This window comes from Eulemur rufifrons, chromosome 2 (genome assembly GCF_041146395.1).
Source record: "Eulemur rufifrons isolate Redbay chromosome 2, OSU_ERuf_1, whole genome shotgun sequence".
Classification (NCBI taxonomy): domain Eukaryota; kingdom Metazoa; phylum Chordata; class Mammalia; order Primates; family Lemuridae; genus Eulemur; species Eulemur rufifrons.
Window position 1 is genome coordinate 100,103,746 of NC_090984.1, and position 24,650 is coordinate 100,128,395.

A 24,650-nucleotide genomic window follows, 5' to 3' on the forward strand; every position below is an offset into this window, starting at 1 on the left:
ACTTTTTAAAAATTGTTTTTAATTTTTTTCTTCTTTGCAATATAAATATCATTTCCTTTCACATTTCCATTTACAATTCATCTTTGTATTGTTTTTTACATTTTCCATCTACAATTCCATTAATTTATTCCCTTTTCTAAGAAACCATCCAAGAGTTACTATACTCTTAAGTAGGAACACTATCAGAACCAAGGTAGACATGGGTGGGGAGATGGGACAGCAAGGCAATTTGACATAGCTTCTTGCTCAAAGGTTAAGGACTTCAAATTTTGGCTTTTGTTCCATAATAAATTTTTGCAGAAGATCACTGCATGGTCTTATCACAAACACTGATCCCAACACCGTATTAGTCCCTGCTTATAGCTAAACATAAAGGTGGGAAGAGGGGTCCCATGGTGACAAGCCACCAATTACTATTATTCGGTGTGGAAATAACTAAATTAATGAATGCCAGTTCTGTAAGTAGCCACCAGGGGACAACATCACTTTCTAACTTTTGTAAACAACAATTACATACATAGCCTCCGAGTATAACAAATTTCATCCAAACACTAAAGAAAACTACAGAAGTTCCTAAAAATAAGCTAATTAAAATTATCACTGTTTCGAACAGTAATGAACTAATATTTAAGACTATGGCTTCTCTTGAACTTAAAAAAAGCCTTTAATGGAAGGTCAAAGGACTAAAATGCAGCTATATTTAATCACTTAAAATTTATCAGGCAAGTTGGAACTGGAGACCATTACCTTAAGTGAAGTATCTCAGGAATGGAAAAACAAACACCACATGTACTCTCTAATAATTGGGAGCTAATAGATGGGCACACACAAGCACAAAGAGATGTAAAGTTCATTTGCAATCAAGAAGGGAGGAGGAGGGGAGGGGCAAAAACCTACTTATCAGGTACAACAAACACTATTTGCGTGATGGGTACACTAAAAGCCTCAACTAAGCATTCTAAAAGGTATCCATGTAACAAAAACATTTTGTACCCCCTTAATATTATTTTGAAATTAAAAAAAATTTATCAAGCAAGTTGCCTATCAAAACTGCTTTTTACCTGCCAAACTTTCTCCCCTTCCAGTAACATTTGGATGTTTTTGAAAAATTATCTTCTTAAATTTTTTCCTGACTTTTAGGTCTTGTAGGAAATTTTAATTAATGATTAAATATACTTATATAACACCCTGTGCCCTTTAGGGGGAGATCTGTGCCTCTGTTCTTATTTAGCCACTAAGGACCACTTTCTCTCAAATGCAAAATGCTACCTATGATTTGAGATATTGTTTGGATTCTAAGTAAATGTTAACCAAAGAGCCATTTACTAGTCCTTAAGATGTCACTTAAACTGGGTTTTCCGTCAAAAGGCAGGTTAATTAGTTCAAATATCACTTTCTAAAAATGGTGTTTTCTTAAAGAACAAGAAGAAATTTGAGATGTGGCCCATCACCTTTTTTTTTTTTTTTTTAAATTTTAAACTATGATAAAAAGATCTATCATTTTTTTTTTTTTTTTTTGAGACAGAGTCTCACTCTGTTGCCCGGGCTAGAGTGCCTTGGCATCAGCCTAGCTCACAGCAACCTCAAGCTCCTGGGCTCAAGCAATCCCCCTGCCTTAGCCTCCCAAGTAGCTGGGACTACAGGCATGTGCCACCATGCCTGGCTAATTTTTTTTTTTCTATATATTTTTAGTTGTCCAGCTAATCCAGCTAATTTCTTTCTATTTTTTTTTTTTTTTTTTAGTAGAGACAGGGTCTCGCTCTTGCTCAGGCTGGTCTGCAACTCCTGAGCTCAAACAATCTGCCCGCCTCGCCCTCCCAGAGTGCGAGGATTATAGGCATGAGCCACCACGCCCGGCCTATCATCTTTTATATCAGATTTCTGGGGGGTGAAAATTTTTTTAACTAAACAAAAATAGAACTCTGATCTTGACATTAAATGCTAACGCTTAGTACATTAAACTTGCTATGTCATGTAGAACAAAATGTTGAGAGAATTCTATTTTTCATAGGATAAATGAGTAACTATATTGGTTTCCTTAACATTTAATAGTCTCTCAGAAGAATGTACTTTGGACAAAGGGGAAGGATATAGAGTGACTATAACAGCTTAATGGTAAAATATTTGATCATTAGAGATTTAAAAAACATATGAGCAGTCTCATTTAAGCTTATAAAAATCTTACCTTAGTTTTTTCATCCACAACTCTGAGTCCATCTGCTGAGACCCACAAAACTGCCTTAACTGCTTTCTTTCCAGTCTTTTAAGAGAAACCAAAAAGGGAAAGAGGGGAGACAAAAATATACGTAATATTAAAAAAAAAGTCATCTTCCACAGAAAACATTGACTTCTGTCTTCCAAAAGTCACAAGTACAGATGAAGTCCAAGTTCAGGAGGGGTGCCCAAAGCCAAATACTCAAACCAAACTGCAGAAACATTCAGGAAAAAACAAGCCAAAGCCATTATTTTAGAAACACAATGCAAAACAATAAGATAAAATTAAGTAAAGGAGAAAGGGCAGATGGAATCAAAACTAAGATATCACATTCCATAAAAGGCAAAGAATTTATAACCACATTCTTCACCCATTTAAAAACTCAAGAAAACCAAGAGTCAGAAAAATATTAAATACATAAGGAGTTACACCACAAGTAGCTTCTACACTTGTATTTGGAGCAGGATGTAACACTTAAGTCTAAATTGAGATGCTGACCATTCCACTATCCTCTGACCCCAATGTGTACAGCAGGACCCTCGGTGACCTAAAATTTTCATGTTAAAAATGCAGTAAATCGTCATTATTCTATGGACATTTTTTTTTTGCACTTCTTGTAGAGCTCTTATCTATTAACAATCTTTTAAAAAAACATTATTTCTCTTCTCAGGATTAACATAAAACTGGTATTTTGTTTTTTTTTTTTTTAATTCATTTTGGTTTTTTTGGAGATAGGGTCTCACTATGTTGTCTAGGCTGGAGTGCTGTGGCTATTCACAAATGTGATCACAGAGCACTGCAGCCTCAAACTCTTGGGCTCAAGAAGTCCTCCTACCTCAGTCTCCCAGGTACCTGAGACTACAGGCATGCACCACTGCACCTGGCCTTGGTTTGATTTTTAATTTGACATTAAATACATGGAGATATTTTGGGGACATAGGAGGATTAAAACACTCTGAGAAAATAACTTCCTTATAACAAGAATTTCCTTTTTACTGGCTGAGAAAAGACTTTTTGGGCATAAGAGAATCACATGAGAACAAGCTGATATATGACTTTGTATATCAGTGAGTGATGGAATGTGTTTTTCCTTTAAACTGCTCCAATGATATGGAAAATTAAACAAAAGCAGAAAAAAGGCTGAGAATAGGTATAAGATTATCATAAAAAGTATAGATCAAAAAGAATCTGGTGCTAAGGTTGGAGCAGCAGCCTCTAGAATGGACAAGAATAACAGATGCTTTCTGCCATTCTCCTCTATGTTGAAGCCTAGGAATTCTTGATATGGGAGGCATGGCCTTCTTTAAATGAACTGTTATGATCCACTTGGCTTCATCATCTCCACTCCCAACACACATTTGATGAGTGCCTATAATATGCCAGTCAGTGGAAATACCGGAAGAGCTCACAGTCCATTGAAAGGTGACACTCAAATAAAAAATCAATAATATACTAATAAGTGTTATAGAAGAGCTAAGAACAAGGCACAATGATGCCAGAAAGGAGGTATAATCAAATCCATTTATGGAAATGGGAAAGGTTATACAAAGGAGAAGACTGAACTGGGTCCTGAAATAATTTTTCTTGAAGGCTTAGGTGGGTGTAGGGAGGCAGGGAATTATCAGAGGTAGTGAACAAGACAGGCAGGAGAAACAGCAGTATAGGATATGGAAGCAAATAACATGGCAAGTCTGGGGCTCTATAAATATTTCAGTATGGCTTGGTAAGTAGGCTGGGTGAGAGAAGAGCAATGAGAGACAAAGAGTAGGAAAGGCCTAGTCATGCAAGGCCTTGTATGCCTGAGGAATTTAATCTTAATTCTCTGGGTAATTAGAAGCCAAGGAAGGAATTTAAATACAACTAAACAGATTCACATTTTTAAAACATCATTTTTACAGCAGTGTATAAGGGTTGGAGAGACTGACAGGAAGCAGGAAGATCAAAGATTCTAGATAGGAGAAAATGAGAGTTGAGCTCTCTTGGCTGAGATAGGTATGGAGATGAGAAGGTTTTAAATGGTAAATGTAAGGGAGGAGTTGAGGATTCCTCTTTGGTTCTTGGCTTGGTTAACTGAGCGAAGAGGGTACCACCAACTAAAATAAAGAACAGAACAGATGGAAAAGCAAGTTTGAGAGGGGAAGAATAGGACTTCAACTTTAGATAAGCAAAATCTGAGAGGTCCATACAATACCCAGGTGAAGACATACAATAGATGATTGGATATATAGGTCTGAAACTCAGAAGAGAATTCTAAGATGAAATTTTAGAATTGGGAAACATTAATGATTGGAGTAATAAGAGGCCAAGGACACTAGAGAACACCAATCATTTAAAATTCAACTGGAAGAAAATGAATAAATCCTTGAAATATGAGAAAAGGAATAGCTAGAGGGACAGGAGAATGGAGAGAGAGTAGTGTCATTGAAACTAAGGAAGAAGGGTTTCAAAAAGTAATAGATGGTCCAAGATGTCAAATGTTACAGAGTGATCAAGTAAGCAAAAATGTGAAAAATGTCCACTGGATTAAAAAATGAAGATATGGTCAAGTGATAGAGGTTGTGATGGTTAATTTTATGTGTCAACTTTGCTACGCTGCAGTTACCTAGATGTGTGGCCAAACACTAGTGAAAATGTTGCTGTGAAGGTATTATGTAGATATGATTAACATTTCCAATCAATTGACTTTAGGTAAAGGAGATCAGTCTTGATAACATGAGTGGGCCTCATCCAATTAGTTGAAGGCCTCAGAGCAAAAACTGAGGTTTCCTGGGGAAGAAGAAATCCTGCCTGAGTTTCCAGCCTGCTGGCCTGTTCTACAGATTTCAGACTTGCCAGCCAGTCCCCACAACTGCATGAGTCAATTCTTAAAATAAACCTCTTTTTCACTGGATCTGTTTTTCTGGAGGTCCCTGACTGATACAGAACTGGAAGTTAGACTAGAATGGGTTTAAGAAGTAAATGAAAGGTGAGAAGAATCTACAAGTATTAAATACTCTCTTTAAAACGTTTTTCTGTAAAAAGAAACAGAGCCATAATAGGACAATAGGGGACAGGCAGAGGATCCAGGGAAGTCTATAAGAATTGTGATAAATTAGCATGTTAAACTAGAAACACAATGGGCTTGGGAGCAAGATAAATATGAGTCTGAATTCAGTGTTAATATACATAAGCCAAGCAGGTTATATAGTCCTCTGAACCTCCATTTCTTTATCTGTTAAATATTTGTAGGTTAAAAGGACTAGAGATTATATATAGCACCTGGACTTTCAATAGGGTAACAAATAACTGGTAGGTTATCACCATGATATTAATGAACTTTTAAAAACCTCTCCCAATAGTAAAGCTTCTTGAAAGAGTGATATATACTTTCAACAAAAATGACAATACGTCATGTTTATATGTTAAATGGGAAAAGCCACTGGAACAATGAAGACCGAAGGCCCAAGAAAAAGAGAATAATTTAGAGAACAAAATCATACAGGAGGCAGGATGGGATGGGGCTACAGTATAAATTTTAGACAGGAGGAGGGATGTCCCTTCCCCTAAAATGGAGGGATGGAGTGAGGCTGAATAGAGATGAAGATAGATTTGTAAAGGAGGGAGTGGCAAGTTGAGGAAATTCACTCTGGAGAACCATAAATTTATCTGTGGAGGAGATGAGAGTACCTGTTTTACTTTGCTGGGGACAGGAAGAAAGACAGACAGAGTAAAACAGTAAAGATTTAGAATAGCAGTATGGGGGTAGTAGTATGGTGACTAAGAACCAGGCTGTTGTCTGGATTTGAATTCTGGTTCTGCAACTTACTACTACTAGTATGACCAAGGCCAAGTTAACTTTTCTATGCTTCAGTTTCTACTGAAATTTCTATATAATGATGTTAATCATCTTGTATACTTCATAGGATTATGTGAAGATTAAATTAATTAATGTATATAAAAGGTTTATAACTAGTGTGGTCATATAATTTACTGCCCAAACTGGGACCCCTTTGAAAGTGAAAGGGGCCACTATCAAAACCTAGAAACAGGTGTTTATCCTGGTGCTGTTCCAGGCAAACTGGGATAACTGTCACTTCACCAACAATAGTAACTGCTCATATTTAACCAACACTTATGTAACATTTAGTATTTTGTTGGCGGGTAAGCACCATCAGGGCAGGATTTTTCCATCTATATTGTTCACTGCTGTATCTCTGGAGCTTGAATAATATCTGGAATAGAGGAGTTGAGGAAGTATTTGTTGAAAGAGTAAATTTGCTAAATATCTGCTGTAGGGAATGGGAGACAGCTGATCAGTGATATAGAAGACTGCCAAATGGCACTGACAATCCTGTGTAAGACATTTAAATTTATAGCTTTATCAGTCTGCTTATGGTGTAGTTGTAGCCTGCAGTGTTCAGCATCTGAGGCAATAGATAGGACTACTTCAAGGTTAGAAGACTGGAGATAGGAAAAATAAAAGGTCAATTTAGAATGAGACTGCTCTGCAGTTAGTCACATTACAATACTCAGGGAAATATATAACATTTTCTTGGCCTAATTATGCAGTTAGAAAAACATTTGTGCTTTTTAGATATGCTTGATGACAATTTTTATAGTATTGTACTAATATATCAGTGAGCAATTGTATTTGTCATATTTCATGGCCTCTGATTTCTCTAAAGAGGAGGAAAAAACAGATAATACAAATTCTTCTTGTATTTGTTCATACATTTGGGTACCGGTTCTTTAATGCCACTATAGTTTGCCACATCACAGTTACTTCAGTCAGATACTGGGGTACTAATGCTCAAAGATGGCTATAGCTGAAATTAAGTCCAGGCTTCCCCTTACAAGTTCAATAGTAACAACACTTCGGTATTATTTGTAAACTTTAGAGTCTTTCATTCTGACAATATAAACTAAGATTTCTGAGTACTTTAAGAAAAGAAGATAAATGTAATTGAGAAGATGAAAGTTTTTGCTTTTGTTTGCCCTAAAACTGTCTGCTTAAACCAGTATCTTAGGAAATCAGGTCAAAGTTAACTAATCTCAGGACTGAAAAAAGATAACTCAGAGTAAGTATGAAATGATGTATGAAAGAATTTACATACATCTTAGTGACACAATCACTTCAGGAAAAAAAAAAAAAGACTACCTGCTTCAGGTACTAATAAAAAAATGTATAGTGGTTATTTAGATGAGAGACATTAAGAATTATTTCATCACCACTGTTCCAGTACCTTCTATTTTAATAAATAATTTCAAGGTTATAGGTAGAATTCACACTGACTGAGTGTCATGAAAAACAATTACAAAATAAAGATAAAACTGCTTATTCTTCAAGAAAGAAAATGGGTCTATTATGGGCAGAATTTTATTACCTTAGAATTTAAACTGGTGAAATTTGAGCAGAAACATCAAGCTAACCTATAAGTGAAAAATGAAAAAAGTATAACTTTCAAGTAATCACTCTACTCACTAAATATCCAGCTCAGAATTTAAAAATTAACATCTGCTTTAAAACCTTTTATTATGGGTAGATATAAACCAATATGGCAATTAAGAAGGCTTTGACATTGGAGAAAATGATAAAAGACAGTGGATCTATTACAAATTACTAAATCAGAAAACTTCTACCATAAGTAAGAGAAATATACAGGTAATCTCAACATGAAAAAAACTGGTGAAGGAACATAAAATGGGTGGAAAAAATCACACAGATATAGTAACTTAAGCTCAGCACACTGTGAAATGACTTTCTCCTAAATATAAAAGCTACCCACAGTAAAAGGCAATTGAAACAACGAATTATAATAAAGAACTGCTATCTACCAACCTATCTCCAGAGTGTTTTTATTTGTTTTGTTTTTAGTAGAAACCACTTTTTAAAAATAAATTGAAAAAGGAAGAAGATGACAAATTGGTGATATTGTTGGTAGGCTGAAAGATCCTTACCTTGCTCTTTCTTTTTTTTTTTCTTTTCTTTTTTTTTTTTTTGAGACAGAGTCTCGCTTTGTTGCCCGGGCTAGAGTGAGTGCCGTGGCGTCAGTCTAGCTCACAGCAACCTCAAACTCCTGGGCTTAAGCGATCCTACTGCCTCAGCCTCCCGAGTAGCTGGGACTACAGGCATGCGCCACCATGCCCGGCTAATTTTTTGTATATATATATTTTAGTTGTCCATATAATTTCTTTCTATTTTTAGTAGAGACGGGGTCTCGCTCTTGCTCAGGCTGGTCTCGAACTCCTGACCTCGAGCGATCCACCCACCTCGGCCTCCCAGAGTGCTAGGATTACAGGCGTGAGCCACCGCGCCCGGCCTGCTCTTTCATTTTACATACTGATGTTATCCTGGGGAGAAGTGAATTGAAATTGGAGAAATGAGCTTTTAAACTGTTTAAATCAGGAACTGGCAAACTTTTTCCACGAAGGGCCAGACAGCAAATATTTTAGGCTTTGTGGGATATTCGATCTCTATTGCAACTACCCAGCTCTGTCACTGTAGCACAAAAGTTGCCACGGACAATGTGTAAGCAAATGGGCATGGCTTTGTTCCAATAAAACTTTACTTATAAAAACAAACGCAGTAGTGAGTCATAATGTCTAGAAAGTATTATTAATTGAACCATTTGGGGAAGATAATTCATTATATTGAAATATTAGATCTGTTGGAATTGTGTCCCTGAATTCTTTTCTTTTCCTTATCTTATTTTTTTTGACAAATGTATTTATATTCTATCTATTATTTTAAACTGTGACTCACATCTTTGGTGCTGTCCAACTCAAAAATTCCATAATTCCCAAGATCACTAATGAGATAAGAGCATGCAATTAATCAATATAAATAGAAGTGATATCTGGAGGCAAGATAGCTCTGCTGGGCATAAAATAGATAACAGCAAAAAGAGTTCTAAGCTAAAGTGAAGAAATGTTATAAAGACACATGGAAGCATAATTTGGCACCGCTATGAAATGTTAAGAAGCAACAGCAGCAAACAGACCAATTTGGGCAAGAGGGGCAGATCAAGTCACTTTTCCGGAGCAACAGTGATTTGCAATTCTATTGTGCAAAATTCTTTCAGTTACAAACCCAAGAGGTCTTCAAAGGTACCCAATATGTAAAGAATCACTGGTGAGTCTTTCTGTCATACCTACACACAGAGATAACCCAGTGATTACAGAGTAATAACATTAACTTGGCAACCATGATACACGTGTGCCTCTTAATAAAAGAACAATAGAATTGCTTCATTTTTTTTTTTAATCTGAGGAGAAAGGCCTTAAAGTCTATTATTTGATATTTGAATTTCTGGACAGAATGATTATAGTGAACAAATTTTGTCTTATAATTCCAAGATACAGTGAACAGTCCCCAAAGAACAAAGCAGTGAAGGGACAGAAACATAACTTTCTTCAGGATTTGAGACAGGCACTATCTCTAATGGCTGCTTCATTAAAAGAATAGTAATTTTTAATCTTGGACACTAAGGTACACTATTCCTGCACTTTCTTAAATGAGAGGGGCATTAAATGCCCTTTAAAAGGCTTTTGGGAAAAAAAATAAGGGTGGTAGTATGTCATGAACCACACAGCAAAGGAGAGATTTTTGGAGGCAATTTAGCTCTTCTCGTCTGCCAAATCACTTTAATGGGGGGGGGGGGAGGGGGGAAGAACACCCATGGATTATTCTAATATTAAGTTCATATTTCAAAGGTATATAACAGCTGAAACGAAAATTCCACAGGCACCTCAAATTCAACCTGTCCAAAACCAAATTCATTATATTCCTTCTCACAATGAGTGATTCCACCATCCTCTTAGTCATCCATGCCTGAAAGTTGGGTCTCATCTGTTTCCTTCTCCACATCCCTAGATTGAGTGTGGAGCAATTCTCTCTAATCCCAAAGTCCCTGATAAGTGCTGTTCCTCCTATCTGAAATCCCTTTCCCCTCTAATTTAGTTTATCTAGAACTCATAGTTTTAAGATTTAGCCTTAAGTGTCATCTCCTCCTAGACGCCTTCCTCACAACCTTTTACATTTATTCATTTTTTGTTTTTGTTATAGTAGTACCTGTTATCATTACACAATTTATTAATCATGTCTTTACCTGTCTGATTCCTCACACAACAGGGTGAACTTGAGAGCAGTACATTTATCAATCACTCATTTATTCATTCACTAACTCAAATATTTTGGGGCAGCTACTAAGGACCATACATTATTCTAGGCGCTGAAAATTCAGCAGTGAACAAAATAGGTGAAGATCTATCCTCAGAGAGCTTACATTTTAGTGAGGAAGAAATGAACAAACAGGTAGGTAAAATATATGTTATAACAAACAGTGATAAGCCCTATTAGAGAAAAATAAAGCTAGGAAGAAGAAAAGGGAGGGTGGTGTTTGAATTTTAAAATAGGGTTATCAGTAAAGGCCTCAGTGAGAATGGGGCTTTTGAGTAAAGGGAAAGAGACGAGAAAGTGAGCCATGCATATATCTGGATGATGTGTGTTCCAAACTGAGGTTACAGCAAGTACAAAGGTCCCAAAGTGGAAGCACACCTGGTGTATTTAAGGAATAGCAAGCAGGCTAGTGTAGCTAGAACTGAGGGAGCAAGAAGCGATAAGAGAGGAGATGAAATACAGGGAATTCATATACAATGGCCTACAAGGCCCAAAAGACTTTGACTTACTCTGAGTAGGTCAGGAAGCTACTGCAGGATCTGGGACAGTGAAGCAACGCAACTGGAACTCTCTTTTAAAAAGATTCCTCAGGCAGATATCTCGAGAAGAGAAGGTAGGGGACAATAATGGAAGCATGGGCAGTAGGATGCTACTGCAACGATTCAAGTGAGAGGGAATGCTGGCTTGGACCACGGTAGTAGTGGTAAAGATAGTGAGAATTGATTAGGTTCTTGAACGCTGAAGCAGACAAGAACTGTCAATGGATGTAGGGTATAAGAGAAAGAGGAGACAAGGTGAAATTCAAGAATTTTGGCTGGAGCACAGGGACAGAGTTGCTGTATACTGAGATTAGGGAAGCCTAAGGGAGAGCAGTTTGGGGGAGAAGGCTCAGGAATTTGGTTTGCAACATATTGAAGTATGAGATGTCTATCAGACATCAAAGTGGAAATGTTTAATAATGATAATGACATCTGACACTTACCTACTACAACAGGCCATTCTGTGTACTTTGCTTATATTTATTCATCTAATCCTCACAACAATCACATGTGGTAGGTATTAGTCACAAAGCTAGTAAGTGCCTGAGCCAGGATTAAATGTAAGTAATCTGTGCCCTTAACTCTTACGCTACATTGCTTCTAAGACGAAAATACCACTATGAAGTTCAGGGAAGATATGTGGAGAAATAAATTTTAAAACCATCAGCATATATGGTATTTAAAGCCATGACACTAGATGAAATCATGAAGGGAGAGTTACAGGCAGAGACTAGTCCACAGACTGAGAAGTAGGCAGTGATATAAGGGGAAAACTAGGAAAGTGTGATCCTCGAATTCCAAATAAGTAGAGTGTTTCAAGGAGGAGTGAGAGATGGGTTATGTCAAATGCTCTGATAGTACGAGTAAGGTGACAGGACCACAAGAACAGTAATATAAAAGAAGAGACAAGAGTAGCTTTGGTGGAGTGGTGGAGGTGGAAGTGGTAAAGGTGATTAAATGGATTCAACAGAAGGGATGATAGGAACTGCAGGCACCAAGAAGAAATCTTTTTAAGATGGCTTATTTTTATGCTAATAGATGATCCACACTGGAGAAAGAAAACTGATTATGGAGGAGAAAGGGGGTAGCATTGCTCGAGTTAAGTAAGAGTTGGAATAATTAGAATCTAGTGGAGGAGCTGGCCTCAGCTAGGAGCACAAACAGTTCATCCCTTGAATGGGGGGAAATAGTATATGGGCAAAAATGCAGGTAGGTGAGTAGATGTGGTGACTGGCACAAGTGACAGTTTTCTTCTGATTGATTCTATTTTCTCAGTGAAGTAGGAAGCTAGATCATCAGCTGAAAAGAGAATAGAGTAAGAAATTCTGGAGGTTTAAGGAAAAAAAGAGGCATATGAAGAGAATAATTGGACTAAGAAAATGGAGACTATCTTGTTCATCTTTGATTATGGATAGCCTGGCACAGTCATGTTTTAGATACTAACTGTGAATGGAGGCTTGATAATCACTGGGTTGTCATGAACACACACACACACACACAAAAAAACAAACTCTAAAGGTTGATAATTTTTTTTTTTTAAATCTAGAAAAGGTCAGTGACCAAGACATTTAACACACCAGTTGATTGTGTCACAGGAAAAAAATAGGAATCCAAGGATGAACAGAAATCTTTTTATTACTCTTGGGATTGTGTTTTTTCCCTACGAATTTGTTATAATGCAGCTCAAAACAAAACCCAAAACCAAATCATAGAAGATGCATCTAATAAACTACAAGAGAAGGTAAAATTTACACAAGGAAGGGCATGGGGATTTATAAAGCAAGAAGGAAGAAAAGGGAAAAGGCAGCAGATATTCCCCCCGTACTTTTAAAGAATAGGATTCAGAATGAAGATAAGTAGTAAGTACAATTTGTCCTATAGGAGAAAATTTAGGAAATCTAAAAAAGAGTGTAGACGTGAATACGCTAATTTAAGAGTGGAGTCATAAATACCATGGGACATATTACTCTTGGGAATTAGGTGAAAACAATATAACCATATTATTTTCAACCACACATGCTCTAAAACTTAACCATTTCTAATGGTACTACTTAACAACTGCAAAAATATAAAATTTGAAAAAAAATATATTTGGCAGTACATTAACAGGATCTGCTAGAACAGATATTATAATATTTTTGGTAATTTTATACAGTTAGAAGTGATTGCTACAAAGAAAAATAAATCAAAGCGACATAATAGCCCAGAGAGGAGTTCACAAACTCAAATGCTTACAGGATTAAAGGCAGGTAATAGAGTGAGTGAAGCAGGCTGAGTCTAAGGGACAAAAAGGAATTGCAGGGGTTGTGGTGAATAGGCAAAGGGCGCAGTTGCTAATCAGCTCAAGCCACTGTCGCCACATAGAAACCATGCTGTTTTGTCAGATGTCCTAATTCTTAAGACAGATATCCTAGTTTTTATGTGAAAGCACCCAATGTTTAAAATACTTGCAACTAATTCAAATGTACAAACTGTGTGCAAGCCACACAATCTATGTTTGTGAATACATTCAGTCCTTGGGCTGTCTAGTATCCTCTGCATTAGACACTTCTACAATCATTGTAATTAGGGCATACCTGAGAAAAGCAGAGGCCAATGCATTTTGAATGAGAGAACATCAACATGGGGTAGGTGAAACAATTTTGCACCACGGTTCAGAAAACCTTGGTTTCCATGTAGGCACTGCCATTTAATACTAGCTGGGTGACCTCTCTGAGCTTCTGTGTGTAAAATGCAGTTTCATGAACTACTCTCTAATTCACTGAGCTGTTGTGAATAGCAAATTAAAAAGCAGGTCAAGGCATATCATAAACTATAAAGCTCTATATAAATACAAGTTAAATGGCTTTAAAAAGGGACCTAGTAGGGTGGCCTAAGAACATTTTGTACCTCTATGTTGAGAGAGTTCCTTCATAAAATAGGAATATACATTACCTTACAATGGATTAATAACACAGCCTTGTAACAGACCCAGGTTTATCTGTTCCCTACTGCTATGGTTTTTGGAGGCACTGCTCTCATCAGCTAGTGATTCAGCAATAGGGAAGTGATAGTGCTCAGGTCCAGGAGGAGACTTACAGAAAAGAGGAAGAACTCCTCCTGGCCATGATTCATAAATCCAGAATCAGGGCTAACGATTTTTCCATCTACCTATTTTTACAAAAAAGTGTTTAATGTTAACACTTCTTGAGTACTGTTGTTCTATTTATCCTGGATCATTAAACCATACAGGATTCAAAGAATAACAAAGTTATCAAACTTTATGAGGAACTGTACTGGAATAAAAAACACCCTATCATATACTGTTCTATAAGATTCTTCATTTTAAGCTTAAATCAAACCACAATTACCTAGCAAACTCAACAAATCAAGTCTCTTTCACCAGACTATTTCTTGTAGGTTAGTGTGGTATTGAGTTGAATAACTTGAAAGACTTAAAAGCCTCCAAATTATAGAAAAGTTTTTCATTTAAAAGCACAATCTGGGTAAAATTATGGATGATATTTCACCCCCATTTTCCAAACTCTTTGAATGACTTACTGTGACGTAAAATCACCCTGCCATAAAAAAATTGTTTTCCCACTAACATAAGAATTCTGATAGTCACATTTGTTCATGGACCCTATTACGGGATCACTTAGCATCTTTTAAAGAAAGCCTGTGGGAGTCAAACGTACTACAGGCTGAGCATCCCTAATTCGAAAATCTGAAATTCAAAATGCTCCAAAAATGTGAAACTTTTTGAGTGCCAACAATATGATGCCACAAGCGGAAAATTCCACACCTGACCTCATGTGATGGGTCCCAGTTAAAACCCAGGCAAACAATAAATACATAGTTTATTCAGCACCCCAAAGGGAAAAAAGACCTTCCCAGCCCCCTTCAGCTGTGATACTAGAGCAGTGTGCACTTAGAACAAGAAATCATGCCAGTTTATAAAATCAAAGAGAGACTTCTGAGACAAAAACCATTGTTGATGAGGCAAATGACTGTGGAGAAAACATTTTAAAAAGCCATCCAGCAGAATGCCTCCTTATTCCTATAGGACCAACTTTCTGGCCCCTCAACTGTTTCTGATACTTCTTCTCACCTAAAAAAATACAGTGTACAGTAACCTTTTAATCAAAACATAGCATTGTAGCAGAAGATTGATTGCTGTTTGCTGTTGCTGTTGTTTAACACTTGATAAAGGTATTCTGGTGAGGCTACTGTGCTGCTTAGTTACCTTGAACACATTATTTTTTCACTGTATTAATGGTGTGTCATTTTTCTACTGTTAAGTTCTTACGTGTGAATAAGTGTAAGAAAATGATAGCTTATCAGTAGCATATAAATTCAGACTCAGGAATGATGGTGATGCCAAAAAACCAGATTGTCCACATGGATAGCTGAGATAGTGACACCTTTGGCTTTCTGATGGTTCAATGTACACAAACTGTGTTTCATGCACAAAATTATTAAAAACATTGTATAAAATTATCTTCAGGCGATGGGTATAAGGTGTTTATAAAACACAAATTTTGTGTTTAGACTTGGTCCTATTCCCAAGATATCTTGTATATATATGTAAATATTCTGAAATCTGAAAAAATCTGAAATCTAAAACACTTCTGGTCCCGAGCATTTTGGATAAGAGATACTCAGGATAAGGATACTACTTAAATCCTGTAGTAGAATTTAAATATTTCCATATAAATAAATGTTAGTTTGAACCACTGAAAAAAGGCTCTTTAAAGCTTTAACTAAGAAAAAAGTAAATAGGCCAGAAATAAAATCCAAAGTTAAATTAGTGTCCTTTAAAAAGAAAGTTAGAAAGTAAAAGTGAGTTTCTAGGAAGCTATTTACTAGTACCTTTTAAAGTTAAATCTTTTAAATTTCACTTAAAAATAAGTAATATGAAAATGGAGTGATTGTATAACACAGTGATTAAGAGTGTAGGCTCTGGAATTGTATTATCTAGGTGCAAATCATAGCTTCTACTACTTATTACATCTGTTATTTCACCCAGGTCATTTAATCTCTGTAAACCTCAGTTTCTTCATTGTAAAACAAGGAGAATAATAATTTCAGGGTTATTTAAGGATTAAGTGAGACGATTCATAATTTTTTTTCTTAAGACATAAAAATTCATCATGTAGTAAAAATGCAGTGAAAACAGCTAATAAACACAGTGTGACCCACTTCAACCACACTGTAGGTGATTCATGGCTCAATAAATATTGCCACCTGAGGACTGCTTCTGAACAGAGAGTGAGCTTTGTTCCCTAACACTGTTATAACCTTTAAAAATATATACTTTTTTTCCCCCTTAGAGACAGGGTCTCATTATGTTGCCCAGACTGTACTCCCTGGGCTCAAGTGATCCTCCTGCTTCAGCCTCCCAAGTAGCTGGGAATATAAGCTCATGCCACTGCATCTTGCTAAAATATAGTTTTAACATTGTTTTTCTATAACCAAATTAATATTTTCTACAACCTCGTCTTCATAGACAAAGCTGTTCTAACTAAAATAGACAAAACTCGTCACTTGGAAGATAATTCAAATTGTACGATAACTGTGGTAACATGTAACTGCTTCCAGAAATTCTATTTGGAGCCAGGCGAGGTGGCATGCACCTGTAGTCCCAGCTACTTGGGAGGCTGAGGCAGGAGGATCATCTGAGCCTGGAACTTCAAGGCTCCTGTGAGCTGTTGCACTCCAGCCTGGGCAACAAAGCCAGATCCTGTCTCTTGAAAAGAAAAAAGAGAAAAGAAAAGAATAGAAAAGAGAGAAACAGAGAGAAAGAAAGAAAAAGAAAAGGAAGAAATAAATAAATAAATAAATTCCACTTGGGAAAGAACAATGCTACAGAAAAAGTTTCCTTAACAATTATCAATTTCCTTAATAAATATTATAATATCTATTTATAGTGTTGTAAATGTCTATAAGGATTCTTTCTAGATATGTATTCCATATTCTAAGGACTTCTTAATTTGACTCAGACTCAAAATGTCTACTAGAAAATGTTATTGTGACATGTGTCGGGAAATTATATAACTTTTCATTTCAGATTGACAGCAGTAACTGAATTAATTCATTAGATCTAAAATACTTCAAATTTGTTTACATTAATATAAAAGTGACCCAAATTAGAACAAGAAAATGTAAAAATGAGCTACAGCTAAAACATTTAATTGAGAAGGAAATGGAAATGATTTGTTCTTTAAAATGAATTTCAAAAATAACAAAACCACCAAGTAAAAAACCAATTGTGATAGGATTTTTATACTCACATAAACTTTCAGAAATTTACACTCAGTCATCTAATGACAGTATTTCTCTTTTATTCTGTCTCAGTCTGAGACAGAATACTTTATTTTATAGCACTTCCCCAAAACAAAACAATAATAAACTTGAATGCAAAAATGTTAGAAATATATTTACTTATATGTATACTGCCACCCTGTATATTCTTACTTTTAAGGAGATCTGAACATTAAGAAATCATTACTTGAAAAACATCTACATAAACAACATTCCACATATGACAGGTATTTGGTAGACTAATAATTAAGAGGGGTTTTTTTAGATTAGCAACTCAGGTTAAAAATCATAGCAGGATCCCAAAAGGTAAGTTTATGTACTTTCATTTACTTAAGCTGAAATTTAAGTTAGATTGGAAAAAATATAATACTATTGAATGTAAAATATTTAATATTCACTTGAATTTAATATTTCTTCCCATTTCTCTGTCAATATTGGGTGCTAAGCAAAATCTAGTTGCTAAAAATACTGCTAATATGAATAGAGCTTTGAAAGATCAAATGAAATTTATTTTAATACATAGTGTTAAAGAGAAAATCCTCTTCTAACCTACTGGATTCATTTATGGGAATTTCCTAGGCATCATCAGATTTAGTATCCACAGACACACAGATAACAGCATAGATAGTAACTTCCTAATTCATTAATGTCTATATACAGTCAAATCAATTCCTGTATTATAAAGAAACCAAAGCTGTACTATTTTTTAAAAATATGTCAGTGCTATACTAGGGGTGTAACTCCTTATAAAGCAAGCACAAATGTGGCATTAAACTTACTTTTCCAAAGAAGCCTTTGAAGAACTTCCTTTCCTGGAGGAACAGGGGGACAAGTCGAGCGCTATTATTGTATGGGCTAAATGTCCCAGGGTTTCACACCAATAAGCACATATGGAAGTTGGGGAAAGGGAAAAGTGGGAGAAGGGGAGGAGGTGAGAGTTTTAAAGAGTTATCCATACCAGGAGTGACAAGGACTAAGGAAGGGTGCATGAAAATGCAGGGAACACACTGTATGGCCTAAGAATCCATGGAAAGAGAAGAATTCAGAACCTCTATTCATGCAGAGCAACTAGATAGTTTAGTAATCACTATATACTTTTAAAACATATTTTCCAAATTTGGCAGCAGAGAAAAGATTAAGACACACTGGTTTAGTGAGATTTGCATTTAAATTTCATAATAGTGAGCATAAAATAGAAGATTGGTTCCATATACATTTTTCAACTTAAAGTCAGTAGTCAACTGTGTGAAAGTCATCAATTAAAAAACCAGTTCACATTCAAATGACCACATAATCACATAAAAAATGCAATATATAAAATTAAATGAGTATGCACCAAGGGTCCTTGTCATACTTTTTCTTGATGAGTTTAAGATGTCCCTTAGAGAATCCTTCACACTACCTAAGAGGAGCTTGACCATTGACTTTCCACTTACACCTTAGTATCAATCTGTATAAATGTGTGTGCTGATCGATATCACAACGCACATGGGGAAATAACAGATATGTTCTATTCCAGATACAGAATAAATTATCTATAAAGAACACAAGGCTAATGTTTAAATTGGAGCTGAGAAAACAAATACCTTAAGAACCAAATAACATCTTTGGGCCACAAATGAAATTTAAGGAATAGGGTTTTATTTTCTTTTTAAAAGTTGTTGTTTTAAAATAAACTTGCGTTGACATTTGTAAGTATATAATTCTGAAACTATCTGGATAAGAGAGGCATAGTTATATATGGTACCAGCATCAATTTTTAAGCACCATTTATGAAAACTGGCCACCATTTAAAATCTAAAGAATTTATGCAAAGTGGATGGGTTCTAACTCACCCCCAAGCTACTTTCACTTTACATTTCTTAGTTGTGGTTGAAATATAGTTCAAGCCTTTACTTTTTATAATCATCAGTTTTTACTGTTGGATAAATGTCTAGGAAAAGATAATTGTACTGAAATTTGACTCTCTTAAATAATTTATAAACTCATTCAATGCTCCCAGAACCAGAAAGTTTGTTTTCCACCTAAGTTTTGAAAATCACAAGCAGCATCAAATATTTCCACAAAATATTCTGAAATTAAGCTGGAAAAAAAATAATAAAGTAATTGTGCCAGTCATTACAAAAAGATTAAGATTATTTCTGCTGCCAAGTTTGGTGACCCTAGTTTTGTTAGACTGAGTAACCACCAGCTTTCAAGGATGCAGCCAAAGTTAGGAGATTCACCATTCTTAAGGGATGGGAAGGTGAGGGAAGGAGATCCGTTAACCTTTAGTTCCTAGAAAAGCTCTTGTTAAACATGGAGTTTTTCCTCTTTTTACAAAAGACCCCAGATGTTAATGGAAAAAGTTGACGTGCAAAATGCATAAAAAGACAGGTATTAGAGAATAATATTAATGTTCTTTTAAAAAACAATTGTTATGATTCTTTTACCTGCTAAAACAAGAACATATATTAAAACAAATATATCAAATAGTGAATAAAAAACAACATATTAGAAACTGGTAGTATAATGAAACTAGTCTAAAACCAAGACAGAGAGGGAAAGACATTTAAGAGACAATGGGAAGAAATGACCTTTTAAAATGAAGGGCATCTTGGACTAGAGTCAAACAAGGCCTGATACACATTTTACAAAATTGACTGATAGAGGACAATATTCCTCACCCTGCAACTGACTGTGCCATAAAGGCAATAAAAATGGACAATAAGCCATTTCTGTCAATTATCCTATACAATTTAAATCCCAAATTAGCTATTTAGTGAAATTATATCACAAAGTAAATGAACTGAAAATAGTAGCAACTAACTCTATGCATAGAAAGTAAAAAAGAAAAAAAATTAACATTTATGCTGTGAGGAACATATTTTTAAAACACTATCTTTTTTAGTTATGATTTTTTTTTTTTCATTAGAGAACATCAAGTATACAGATGGTTTCCAACTGAAGTTAATCTAATTCTAAATTGTAAGAGACTACTTGGGGAAAAACACACACACACAAATATACTTGCAAATTCTCTTCTTCCTCAATTCCTCATAAATTTAAAAAGCACTAGAAATGTTAAATTTTTAACTCAAAGATCATTTACATGATAGATTTAAAATCTTTTGTTTCACTACTTAACTGGAACATCTAAGCTATTTAATTTTTAAAATTTTTAAACTTTTCATTCAAACTAATTCTAAAGACAATCTATTTCTTCTTTAATCCTCTGTAGAAGAGGAAGCTTTATAATCTATAAAAAACAGACAAAAATCCTCCAGAGACATAGCATTTGGCACAATATAAGTATCTGGCACAGCAAGTTGTACATCCCCAGTGAAGTTTGTTTGTTAGATGAATGTTTGCTCAGAGAAAAAAAAGGCAACTAGAAATTTCTGTATAGTAAAAATATGAAAAGACGATAAAAATCATAAATTTATGTGGACTAGTCTGATGTGAGAAGAACAACATCCTGAAGACTTCCAACTGTCTACAAGATTCTCAGTATTTATAGAAATAGAAAAGGTATTTATAGAAGGGAGAAGTTTCATTGAGCATAATAAACAGGAAATTTGCCCCAGTTACCTAACACTCCAATCTCGTTTTTTTATGATACATGTTTTCCAATGCAAAACTATATATAAATTTGCTCCAAGTCTTCTAGATAGGGTTTGTCTGAAAAAATTTAAATAACTTAATGAAAAGTCCAGGAGTGGCTGATTTTCCCTCAAAGTTCAAAAGTTTAAGTATGTCCAGAAAAGCAATCATCAACATATAAAACTTTCCTTAAATCATATAGACCATAGGGAAATAAAGATCTTTAGAGATATCCAAAAAGGTTTTGTAAACTTAAAACATTAAACATAAGATATAATTATGATGACTAAAAGATTCAATTTGCCCATATACTGAAGATTGAATTGTATCCTGTATATTCATTCCAGAAATATTTTTTGAGTGACTACTGTGTGCCAGACACTGTTCCAGGCACAGATATAATTTTTAAAATGGCAATTTAGTTCCTATTTCTGGTGAATATAAAAACTCATTAAATTTTATTATCTAAATAGTCCTATGCCTGAAATAATCATGCCTATAGTCTATTATCTTCTTGGTTTAAAAACATAAAAAGGTAAAATAAAACAAAAAAAAATCCATTCAACTAAAAAATGAGAGATCTGGGATTACATAAAATCATTGTTTTATTTATGTATTTTTTTGTTCATTTGTATTTTATACAATATATTACTTATGTAATAAAGAGATGTTTCTAATTAAATGCTATTTAAAAAACCAGACAGTTAAGAGGATTAACTGTTCATTAAACAACTAAATACCATTTCTCAATATCTTCTGGGCAAACTTAACTGATCTCTAGTTTTCCCTTATTTAGAGCGTGGACATGAAGCCATACTCTGAATTAAAAGATTTTGTAAAGGCTCATTCCACAGTGGCTTTTTAAGTTATATAAGTTATAAGATTTGAATAATTATTTATAGTTTGTTTCAGGTCTCTTTAGTCTGTTCACTGATTTGTTGTTTTCAGTCATAAGTAATGGAGTGTTATAAAATATTCTTTAAGTAGGGCAAATAACTGCATTACTTTGAAAAAAATGTTCTTAGCTATTCTTTTTCTAGATGAACTTAGAATTATTTTATTAAAGAAGAAATTGAATTTTAATTTCTCTTTTAAACTGGTTTTGACAAAAATGGAAAATTACCTGAGACGGTGTTTAATTGGGGAATATATTTAAGTGGAGATGGCAAGAATACAAACTATAGTTTCATGTACCATAATACATGGTTATTAAGTCCCCTTAACATAAATGATGAATTGGAGAGCACAGATAAGACTAGGAAAGGCTTCAATCATTTAAAAATTTAAATGACTAAAATCTGAGGTAAAGGGTATGTGCAGATACATATATATATATATGCATGTGTGTATGTGTATGTGTCTATTTTTGTTTTGTATGTGTATGTGTCTATTTTTGTTTTGTTTTTGTTTTTCAGTTCTTTGTATACTACAATCAGTTATTTTTCTCCTCCTTTCCTTTCTATAATAGATTCAGGCATTTATTCCAAAATAAAATCTACCTAAGTTGGCTGCTTAATTTTATGTATTTCATATTGTGGAATTACAGATAAGAGTTAATATAGAATATACCAAGCAGCAGAACATTTTTGATTACTAAGCAAACTGAGAGAAAAAGCACACATTAGTAGTCAAAGTTGTGGCAGCCCATCATACCAGCAAACCCAAAGCAACAAGTATTTAATGCTCTTTGGGGCAGGGGCATGCAGAAGTAATGCTTAAAGCTTTTGTAGCAAAATAGGGACATACTGGAGAGAAGGAAGGTTGTAAAGAGGGCTGTCAGATCTATAAAACATTCCTCCAACCTATCAAAAATCTGAAATTTAGCACTTTAATCTGAATCTTTATGAATTCTGAACCCATTCTCTCCTTTTATGAAATATACAGACATGACTTCGGATATGTTCTATGTCATAATTGGCAAAGGAAATATTATTTATCCTGGGAAAGGGCTCTCCATTCCAGTGTGCTAAAGTTTATGAACAAGGCAGTAGAAATAGATTATGTTAGAGAAGTACAGAGAAAAATATTAGGTAGTAGGAGTCAAGATAATAACGATGAAGTCTCCAAGAAAGTAAGTCTCACCAGGCATCAACACAGATATCTCTATCTCTTACTTTTTCCCAGAAAGCTGTTTCTTATAACAGATTTAAAATTCATAATTTATAATCCAGTTATCACAATTAGGTTAAGATGTTAACTAACAGCTTCATCCTGACTTTAGAAAATTATCCTATCAAATTTCACATCACTTGTTTCACATGGGTTATAAATCAAAAATACCTTTTGGATAATGTCTGACCTAAATCGAAGAGGTTTGTCTTTATAATTTATACCTCTGGATGAACAATATGAGATTCTTTTATTAGTAAGTCCACATCTTTTGCTTTAAGAGAAATACTGTTCTTAATGGATACTGGGTCACTGAAATGTACTGAGCAAAATCTTTTAAGAAAATATTGACAGCATATAGATCAACACTGGCAACCATCAAATACATACAGCTTTCAATCTTTTTACAGCATCTTCACAGATGTGCATTCCTCTTGATTCATCAACTTCTACATGGCCAAGGTACTGCAGAAAGAAGAAAAAAGTTGGGGTTATTGCTATGTTTACTGAGTAGCTACTCTATGTTAAGCATTAGGTGGTAGAGAATTGAATATAGGTTAAACATCCCAAATCTGAAAAAATCCCAAATCCAAACACTTCTGGCCCCAGGCATTTCGGATGAAAGATTCAACCTGTATTGAAATCCCTGCACTCAAGAGACTCACAGCCACTGAAGAAGAGTTAAAATAATGTTACTTTACTTACTCTCAGTGTCCTCATATGAAGATTTAGAATAATTATTTCAAAGACTTGTTATAGGTGAGTAGGTGAAAAAGTACATAGTAACTAAATGTTGCCTGAATCTATTGGATCTGAAGCATAGTAGCCTGTGCTAGACAGTTACTGTATGTCTACACATAAACCTCTCCTCTACACACCTCTTCTAAGGCAAAGTATATATACATACCATGAAAAAGGCCAAAAAAAATGACAGTTTTTCAAAGGCTGAAGAGATCACATACTCCTCTTACGGGGAGCGCATAAGAGCAAGGCAGGTAACTAAAACAAATTTTAAGAAGGTAGTGCATCTGAGCGTTAAAAGATGTATAGAATTTGAAGAGGCAGAAATTGAAAGGTTGAAAAATTATTTTAGGCTGAGAGAATTACATAAACAAAGTCATAAATGTGGAATAAGTATGTATCAGTGTTGGGTATAAGAAAACATTACCCCAAAGCATGGTGTGTTTTAGCATACTGAGTGCTTTGAACTGCAAAAGAATCAAGATCTCTCTGACCTTTTCTTGCCCTCCTTACTTTATCATTCTTTCTCCCCTAAAGTGTAGGAAGGGGCTTTCTCTGAAGTTTCCTTGTCTATCTTAAGATAGATCCTCCAAAAATGAACTCAATTGTCATGTACTCCCTCCCTGGGAATCTCACCAATTTGGAAAGATTAACTGTACCACAAAAAATACTATATAGGTCAGATACAAACAAACTTTGTCCCAGACTATCACCCTATTCTTCTGAGGGCTGCTCTGACAACTTTTATTACCTGGGAGACTTTTTATCTGCATAACAAGACAACCTTTGTTCACCAGCCATTTCCTCTCCACATCATCCCAGCTTGTCACCATCTCCCCATGAAGGCCCCAGGCCCTATGCATTTCTTGTAGCTCTGGATACTATAAAAACTTCAATCATCTGGCCTTCGTCCAGTCTTATATTTTGTGAAACTCCCATGCACATGCACATCATAAATTTGTATGCCTTTTTTCCTGTTAATCTATCTACTGCCAGTTTATTT

General features: G+C 35.0%; 1 protein-coding gene across 15 annotated transcripts in view; it reads right to left on the bottom strand.

Moving 5' to 3' along the window:
- Positions 1-24,650, bottom strand: part of NUMB (NUMB endocytic adaptor protein) — a 168,293-nt gene that overhangs the window by 15,989 nt on the left and 127,654 nt on the right. For 10 of the 15 annotated variants that reach the window (XM_069488621.1, XM_069488563.1, XM_069488570.1 and 7 more), the window contains 3 exons: positions 23,297-23,371; positions 17,995-18,027; positions 2,186-2,260 (listed from right to left, as the gene is read on the bottom strand). In XM_069488621.1, coding sequence (XP_069344722.1) covers positions 2,186-2,260; positions 17,995-18,027; positions 23,297-23,371 — 183 coding nt within the window. The remainder of the gene's footprint in view (positions 1-2,185; positions 2,261-17,994; positions 18,028-23,296; positions 23,372-24,650) is intronic. The other 5 variants (XM_069488629.1, XM_069488593.1, XM_069488549.1 and 2 more) reach the window with 1 other exon arrangement.